Below are 9222 nucleotides of genomic sequence, written 5' to 3'. Positions count from 1 at the left end.
CGGACTACAAATTCGGGACTCGGGCATATTGATTGATAGGCCGGGATTTCAAAAAACTCAAGCATTTTGTTTTAAGTCTGAGGAGTATTAGTCATGTTAATCTTCGTTATTTACTTATCGTTAATTTGGTTTTGACGTTCTACCAAGTACATGCAATAACAAAGCGAAAAATATATTTTATTGATTAGAAGAAATGAGCAGAGAGTACACGAAGATGTTCCTTTTCAACAAACATCTTCCATTTGTGCAACCAGCCACTGAGATTCCCGGTAGCGGTCTTGCTAAAGCTATCTGACCCGGCTATATCCTCCAGGATCTTCAGCTCCCTTTGTAGCATTAGTGCGTAGACACCATGGTGAGTAAAGATGTCCACGTACTCCGCAACACCGAGGCGTCGGCGATATTTCCGCATAAGAGCCACGTTCTCAGGAGTAGGAACCCCCTCTACATATTGAGAGGATTCCAGCTGGTATAATTTCTCCCAGAAGTGAAGTATTTTGTGAAAGGCTCATTCCTCCATAGCCGTTTTTCTTTTCTCTATTGCAGATGCCATAAGCTCCTCAGCCATGTCCGGAATTTTCGAATTGCTTGAACCTGCCATTGTACTGATGAGACGGAAGAATAAGTAAGGTTATTATTTATAGGGGAGAGAATTAATCTCCGCCCTCGATTCAAATCTAATCGGACGATCACAGAACGCCTAAGAAATCGTGCGTACAAGTGAAGAGACGTGTGCGGTTATCGAGGGCACAGACTCATCATTACCTTGAAAAGTGAGTAATTTGCAGTAGCATCCTCGTTAGTGCATAGGTAATGATATGTTCGATCGATTCTCTCGTGAGTAGTAATTATCAGATGTCGAGGAGTCGGGGGTCTGAGATACAAGACGCCTAGGAAGTTCCCTCACTTGGTATTTATTCACAATTGCAATTCGGGAGAGAGCAGGAAAGATTGAATCGGGACAGCGAGTCAAGCTCTAGCCCGACTATTTTATGGATGGGTGGTGATACCCCTATAAGGATATGGGTTTGTTCATCTGGTACCCATGGATACAGCCCGGGGTACCGGGTAGTTTTATGGATGCCCGGGTAAATCTTTCCTTCCCGGGTGTGGTCGTTTCATCCGCAGTCCTTTACCAGTAGCTCGGGTCCTCATAGAGTTGTCCGGGTAATGCTCCCGGTTGGATACCCACTTGGGCGACCTCGAGAATAGCGCTACCTCGATAAATGAGCCACACTCAATTGTAATCATTACAGGCAGTCTAATCCGCCAGAGCAACTTGAGTTTGGAGTGTCCGAGAAGTCATCAGAAGCTAGTATGGTAAACCGACTTAGTAGGTGACGCGGGAATCGAGATAACTACCCATTCCTCTCCTATAAATAGCAGGTATTAATGTCATTAAATGATTCGGAAAAAACCTTTGAACTTTAAGCATTCTACGTATTTCTCCTCAAATATTGTTCAAAGTTCATCATCATATAACCTGCTGACTTTATCATCGGAGTGGCTACGTCGGAAACCCCTCCGGCGCCCATTCACGAGTTCTTTTCATTGTTTGCAGGTGTCATTCAAGCCATTGTCTTCGTTCAAAATTCCCAAAACATTATAAATTGTTGATTTGATCCGATTGGAGCTCCTTACCCGGCTCACCCATTTCAAGCGGATCTCATCAATTAACTTTTCATCGACTTTCAACAAAGAGAGATAAGGCTCCAATGGGTGGAAGTGTGGAACACCGGTATGGTGTCAATTACGTAGTCCAGGGAATCGACAACCTCTTGCATTCGAGCTGCATCTGAGCTAACCAAGTAATCATCTGCGCATAGGTGTTCCAGCGCCTCTTGTCTCTTCATTTTGGAAGAGCTTATCACGGTAATGTGATGCCCCCTCCCCTGGCTTTCGCAATCTTCACACCCATGTGTCCAACACCTCCAAGCCCCATGATACCCTCTCTTAGGCCGCTTCGTTTGAGCCCGAAATGGTTGAGGGGACTGTAAATTGTCACCCCTGCACATAGTAGTGGTGCTGCCTGTTCTGGTTCCATACCATCAGGAATTTTAACCACAAATATATCAAAAGAAAAACGGCTCATTCGTATGAAGATAATAAAAATTGGAGCCAAAATTCAAACTCAAATCCAATTTTTGTGAAAGGGATCAAGTTTGGGGAGTCTTTTTTGAGGACATGTTTATCATATCGACATGTCGGATTTAACGTTCCTATTGAAAACAAAAACCAAAGTCGCCCCTCCATATTTAAGGGACAGTGATTCGAAACCCATTCAAAGAAGACGAGAGTACAAATTAGCAACTCGTTGGACTTCTAGTGAACTGGTTCACTTTACTATCATGAAATGAAGCCAGACAGTAACAAATTTGATATATTCACACTATCAAATATTACTTGATAAAATCAAGAAGACTAAATTAGTTTCGACCATGCTTTCTTGAAATTTTCCTGTGAATGAATATAAACGAAGAGGATGAAATATATATATATATATATATATATATATATATATATATAGACACACACACACACACACACCCTGGAACCATTGGGTAATTGGACATGCCGAGATCATTTTTAACCTTGTGAACATCCGTATGACAAATCCCGCTGCGTATCACCTTCACATAAACATCTTCAGCACCTGTATTTCTGCACATGCAAATCATTTTTTACCCAAAAAAACCTACAAAAAATGGCCAAGAGAAAACGGAAGAAGAACAAAAAACAAGAGGAAAATGGAACAAAACAACCAAAGATTACCTCAGAGTGTACGTATACGGTGAGAGGACTCCAGAGGAGTCTCTTGCAGCCCATCCCACTATTTTTTTCTCAATTTCTAGACTGCCCATTTATTACCTCAAGTATCTGAAAATTTCAAGTTCTGTGGTTTACAGGTAAAAAGTAGAAGAAAGAGTTAGACGATGAGGATGATAATATACAGAAATATACAATAATATATATAGGGACCCCAGAGGGGTGTTTTTTTAAAATATTATTATTTTAAAAATAAGTTATTAAAATATTGCTAACTTTTAATGCAAAGAACCAAAGTTAAGCTGAAAAACACAATCTTTGAGATGATCAGTAGCACAGTAAAGTACACAGTATTTCCTAACTTTTAATGCTTCATAAAAGGACTGCAGAAGTCCGAAGAGACACTAAAAGAAAAGTGGGTTTCCGTAGCGTGCAATATGCGCTGCGGAAAGGTATCCACAGCGTGCAATGCACGCTACGACGCACGCTGTAAAGTTGAAAGCCGTCTTAAGTTCGACACTATTGGCGGCGTGCGATTTATGCTGCGGTTTAGTCTAATAACGGCGTGCAGAGTATGCTGTTGATAGTTAAACTATTGGCAGCGTGCATATGTCCGCTGTTAATACAACTTTCTGCAGCGTGCACATATACGCCGTTAATAGTCATAAAACAAAAAAATATTAGCGACGGTTTTGGCAAAACCGTCGCCAAATGGTGACGCTGTAAAACCGTTGCTAATTTAGCGACGGTCTTAAAATGTAGCGACGGTGTTATAATTTCGCGACAGTTCCAAAACCGTCGCTAAATTTTGCGTAAATTTAAAAAAAAAAACTACTTTTATAATTTAATACATTTTTATAAAAATACAATACAAACAATTAAAAAATACTCATGATCTTAATTAAAAATTAAAAAATTAACCAAAAATTGAAACAAAAACAGGTATTTAAATCGAAACTTAAATCATGTAAGTAGAGAAAATTTTGAAGTGTTGTGAAGAAAAATGGAACGGTTGCTCAAGAAACGTAGTAAACATTTGATTTTTCTGAATTTTATTTGATTGTAGTTGTTTTTTAGACAAACTTGGTAGACAATCCGAATAAGTGGTGGGTTGATACGGGTGCTATCTGTCACAATGACAATTGCCTCTCAAGATACGACTTCCAATTTGTGATAGTAGAGCACTATAAATCACGAGTGACATAACCAAAAAAATGAAGTAAACACTCTTTTGAGAAGAAAGAAAAAGAAGAAGTTCAACATAAATGCAAATACTCTTCTTTTGTTTGATCAACTGAAAGTTAGTGTTATTTTTTCTCTAAAGTATGTTGATTCATTTATATGAATTGATATTTAAGCTACAAATCTCGAAAATATAACCAAAAGACAGTTTTTGATGGCAAAAATCCGTGAAAACTAGCAACTCTTGTCGAACAGCACCACCAAGCACCTAGGTGCTTCCCTCACAGCCATGGAAAATTCCAGGGCAAAGAGGGGGTGCCCACCAAATGCGGCATGGAACAATCCAGGCCGTAGAGGGAGGCACCTATTCGCCCAGAGGTCCTGATTGACAATAGAATATACTCATATTGCTCCTTCTCTGTTCTTTCTTTTCCAATAGAGTATACTCTATTTTTCTACTAATTCTACTTGCAAATTATTGTGTTGCATTTTAGAGAGGAGTTGTACGTTGGAGAAGAATTACCATAAACTAACGCACCAGGACGGATCAAAATTCTTCTAAAGAAGAAAACGTTGACATTTGCTTCAACGCTCAACTTCTTCTTATCCGAGATTTCAGGTACCACCCAACAAACACATACATCATTCACTCATATCCAGAACAACTAAGCGTAGTTGGAATAGATCTAATAAATTAGAGTGAGTCTCATGTGAGACCGTCTCACGGATCATAATCTGTGAGACCGGTCAACAATATAATACTCATATTCACAATAAAAAATAGTACTCTTAGCATAAAAAGTAATACTCTTTTATGGATGATCCAAATAAAAGATTCGTCTCACAAATAATACCCGTGAAACCGTCTCACATAAGTTTTTGCCAATAAATTATAGTTCTTCACCTTTTCCAACAGGAGCCCATCTCCTATTAATCGCCACTGCCTTAACGTTTGCATACTCGTTTCAAGACTTAAATTGGGATCTTGGAACAACTTAAGATGCGAGAACTGGCAGTCCATCGAACATGCAAAATTTTAGAGGACGCCGCAATATTGTTTGTACCAGACAACAGTCACCAAATCTGAATAAGTCATGGTGCGAACTAGATGCTGATCAGAAAGCCAATACAAAATTCGTAAACAAGAAACCAAAAGCTAATTGCTCCATCCATCAAACCTTATATCTTGTTGTCATATTTTCGCAGAGGAATCAGGAATGGTCCGCATAACAATTTACTATCCAAATATTCAAAGAATACTAAAAATATCTCCTAAAACCTCTGTTATTGCTCCACTAGAATCACAGTTGGTGAAACAACATTGAACCATAAAACAAAAAATACGCACCCACCAAACGAGATCGAGAAATCTTACACGAAAGATGAATCTGTCAAGGAAGAACCTCGCAGCAACAAATGCAAAAACGAAATAGATAGCAACGACAAACTGAGAAGCACTGGGGACGTTTTCAAACTGTTTCATTTATCCGTCATTTTTTTCCCATACAACGTATTTATATTAACATTTTATATAAAATATAATTATTTTTAAAATAATTTTAGTCGAATATAATTTGTTATATTTTATTTATTACAATAGAAATAAATTTATTGTGGAGATTTTGATATTTTGTAGGAAAAAATGGATTTTTTTTTCGGACATCAAACGTATGAATCATGTTTTATGATATAGTTTATATTGTAAAAATTTCAATCTCAATGTATTATAGCTAAATAAATTAGTAAGAAATTTTAAAGAATTCGTACATTTTACAAAACGAGAAGATGCAATTTTCATCATGTATTTTTATTTTTTGAATTTTGATATTTTATAATATCAAAGTAGTGTTAGTTTCGTATCTTTCGATATTTTATAATTTTAGTCAATTTTTTTTTTGGAAGTGTTGACTTGGTGTGTTATACATATTAGTGTCGTATCGATATTACATTAGTGTCACATTATTAAAAAGAATCAAATAGAAATAAAATAAAATAAAATAAATAAAAATACTGACTAAAATTAAAATTTGATGACATAGATCAAATAAAAAAGTTTGAAAATACAGTTTTCCCTAAAAAAATATTATTTGCACATCATTTTATGTTATATTTCTAAATATAATCAGTCGCTTCGCTTCGCTTCGATTCGATCCGATCAGATCGACTAATGCTAAACCCTAGGAATGGCTATGGCTCGTGGGCATAATATCATAATTTTTTTAGAATGTGTTTCATAACACTTGGTATGAGTTAACAAATCTTATAAACAAATAGCACAAAAGTTAAAGCTATTTCGTTCCTTATCACATATATCAATCAAAAGCAGAAGTCACTTGAATCAATCTTCACTTTCTTCCCTTTCTCTAGGAACTGCGCCAAACCTTTCCACCAACAAATCCACAACCAATGGGACCAAATCATCACAAGGCACGCCCTTCTTATAAACATCTCCCAAATGTGAATCACTCCCAATCCTCCCACCAAGGAAAACATCGGCACCCTCGACTATTTTCCCCTCTTTGTTCCTGGTCATGCATCCCATGAACCCGATATCAGCCACCTGCACTTGCCCGCACGTGTTTGGACAACCGGTCCAATGCATCCTCACTGGTCTCATGACAGAGACCAGCCTTTGAACCTCCTCGGTTACCTTTAGTGCACGTGCTTTCGTCTCGATTATGGCTTGCCCGCAAAATTGGTTCCCAGTGCAAGCCACCAAGCCTTTCATTAAAAGGGGAGGCTCAGGGGAGAACCTGTCCCGAAGGAGGGGTTCATTGAGCAGTGCCTCTATTTTCGAGTTCTCTACATTTGGGATTATTATGTTTTGTTCAACCGTGAGACGGAGTTCTCCTGATCCATATAAGTCTGCTAGCCGTGCGAGTTCGTCCATGTCATCAGCTTGGACCCGGCCAACAGGTATGTGTATGCCGACGAAGCTATAACCTTCTTGCTTTTGAGGGTGGACTCCGAAGTAGTCTCTTCTCTCCCAGTTGCTTTGGACAAGATCTTCCGATGATGCTCTCTCTAAATGCAACTGAGGCATCCTCTTCACAACTTCTTCTCTAAATCCTTCAATCCCCTGTGTCATCAAGAAAGTGGAAGTTCAATATTAAGAGACTCATTCTCCTAAACCTATATTCTGGAGAGGATTAAAAATATGACACCCCTGGCTCGTGGCCTGGTTAAGTTGGTTCGTGCCATTTTAACCAGCCAACTAGTGCAAGTGGACTCGACTAAAGCTCATTACCTAATCTTTTCGTATTAGAAGAGAAATTACAAGAAAAGCGAGAATTACTTACAAGTTCATCAATAAGCCACATCATTCTTGTTTTCTGCCTGTTTCCTCTAAACCCAACATCTCTAAAAGTTTCGAGTATAGCTTTGCAGATTGGTAGTATATCATCACCCGGAACCCAAGCATCAAGAGGGATCGCCTCAGCACATCTCTTTGGGCTAAAGAACCCGCCAACGAGAATGTTAAATCCGAATTGACCATTTTTCGTGGCTGGCATGTATGCAAGGTCGTTAATGTGCGGATGCTCGTACAAATCGTGTGAGCCTATAACACACACATTCCACTTTCTCGGCCTGCAGAAGTTGCACCAACAGATATTTTAGCCTAGAAAACCAAATCCCCTGTACATTTTCGATAAAATCTTTCCAGATGCATTGAATTATGCTTCGAACTAGTACAAACTTACAGGTTGGTAAACGCCGGATTGCCCCGCGAATTAGCAGTGATGAATTGTGAGAGCAGATTGTTATAAGACCTCGTGTCGACGATTTCATGTGGATCAATTCCAGCAAGAGGATTCCCGACCGGGTTCCTCACATTGTCCATTCCACTCTGCAGACTAGTCAATCCAACTGCTTCCAGCCCTTTAAGAATCTCCGGTACATCAGGCAAAACAACGCCACGAATCTGCCAGTTCTGCCTCGTGGTGACGTCCGCACAACCATCCTTCCCATATTTCCTGATAACACTCGCCAGATATCGGACTTGGGCAGTTGTTGATACCCCATTAGGGAGCTTAAGTCTCATCATGAACCGGCCATCTGGTCATCAAGAACAGCGAATTTACAGTTCAAGAAACAGGAACATAGTTTCATTTTTTAAGATATTTTCAGCAATAGATAATTTTTAGCAGATAGATATAGAGATCAAGGGAAACAACACTTCGATTCAGCGAAAATTAATTCAATGGATGAATCTGAATGTTTCGAGGCATAGTCAACAGATGCAAAAGAAACAAACTTTAGATCTCATAAAGATAAAGTAATCAAAGGGGATCAAGAAACAAATAATGTCTCCACAAATCATAAGCTTTTATAAAGAATTTCATAGCTACATATACTCCCGCCAAGAAATTCATAAATTCTCTAAAACGGTCCGCCGATCTTCATCTTATCCACAGATTTATAACATGTAAGATGATTGCTCAAGGAAAACAAAATATCTTGCACCATTATCTACTTAAATTTAAAATCTTAATTATCTAAGTTTTCCAAACAAATTTCTTGGTTGGTCATGATGGAAACAGTACGGAATCAGAACTTACACTGATGCTTTCTCCTGTGAAAGAGACCGAGCCACTTGAGCCTAATATCAATGTCATCCTTACTGATCTTCGATTTTTCGATTTCTTCAAGTGGGATTTTCGCAAGCTCTTCAATTCCATTCTCCATGAACAATTTCATCGGCTCCTTCTCGATCTTCGCTTTCTCCTGTGGAGATAACCCTTGCCTGAACTTCTCCTTCAGCACAAAATATCCATCCTTCTCTTCGACTCTAGGCTCCAACCTCTCGGAACCGATATCAGCTGCCGATACTGGTGGAGCCACCGTCTGCGGCGGGATAGCATGAAGCTTAATGCTCTTGAACCTATTATTGCAGCTTGGCAGCGAAGTAACCAAGAATTTGACAGAAAGTGATTCCATAACGTAATGAATATCCAAGAAAAGTAAGAAAATGAATGAAGCTTATAGAGGCGGCAGCTGCAGCTGCGGCTGTGGCGGAGGCGGTGGTGGTGGGGGTAGTGTGTCTGTGGTGGTGGGAGGAAGAGGGGAGTGAGGCCATTTTGTAGGATGGGGGCAATGCGGGTGAGTTGGACTCTTGAACATTGCTAAGGGTCATTTTTCTATTCTTAGCTGACAGTTATTGTTATATGACCAAAATGCCCACGCTGTTCCCGTTTGTTCGAGCCGTTGTGCCCACGTGTCAGTACCACAATTTTGGGGGGTATTCTGGACCTTCCAGGCCTATTAATTTAGGTA

The 9222-nt window shown here is 39.2% G+C and overlaps 1 protein-coding gene and 1 long non-coding RNA gene across 2 annotated transcripts; both read right to left on the bottom strand.

Moving 5' to 3' along the window:
- Positions 1-2546: 2546 nt before the first annotated feature.
- On the bottom strand, positions 2547-5415 carry LOC140815120 (uncharacterized). Its single transcript, XR_012114261.1, has 3 exons — positions 5324-5415; positions 2773-2877; positions 2547-2661 (listed from the first exon to the last, which is right to left on the bottom strand). It is a non-coding gene; the product is annotated as an uncharacterized lncRNA (long non-coding RNA).
- Positions 5416-6175: 760 nt separating this feature from the next.
- Positions 6176-8998, bottom strand: LOC140813890 (ferredoxin--nitrite reductase, chloroplastic-like). The gene is made up of 4 exons (XM_073172681.1): positions 8508-8998; positions 7650-8004; positions 7248-7536; positions 6176-7027 (listed from the first exon to the last, which is right to left on the bottom strand). Exons 1-4 carry the CDS (start codon positions 8884-8886, stop codon positions 6287-6289), a joined length of 1764 nt encoding a protein of 587 aa, XP_073028782.1. The 5' UTR covers positions 8887-8998; the 3' UTR covers positions 6176-6286.
- Between the last annotated feature and the right edge of the window lie 224 nt (positions 8999-9222).

The sequence above is a fragment of the Primulina eburnea genome, chromosome 15 (genome assembly GCF_022965805.1).
Source record: "Primulina eburnea isolate SZY01 chromosome 15, ASM2296580v1, whole genome shotgun sequence".
Lineage (NCBI taxonomy): Eukaryota > Viridiplantae > Streptophyta > Magnoliopsida > Lamiales > Gesneriaceae > Primulina > Primulina eburnea.
The sequence above is the reverse complement of the archived record's forward strand: the minus strand, read 5'-3'. Positions and strand labels throughout refer to the sequence as shown.

Excerpts from the sequence above, each read along its gene's own strand:
- LOC140813890 (XM_073172681.1), bottom strand. The coding sequence starts at position 8,886 with ATGGAATCACTTTCTGTCAAATTCTTGGTTACTTCGCTGCCAAGCTGC. Across the intron at positions 7,537-7,649 it reads AATCCGGCGTTTACCAACCT|GCCGAGAAAGTGGAATGTGT; the intron begins GTAAGTTTGTAC and ends CAACTTCTGCAG. Across the intron at positions 7,028-7,247 it reads TGTGGCTTATTGATGAACTT|GGGATTGAAGGATTTAGAGA; the intron begins GTAAGTAATTCT and ends TTGATGACACAG.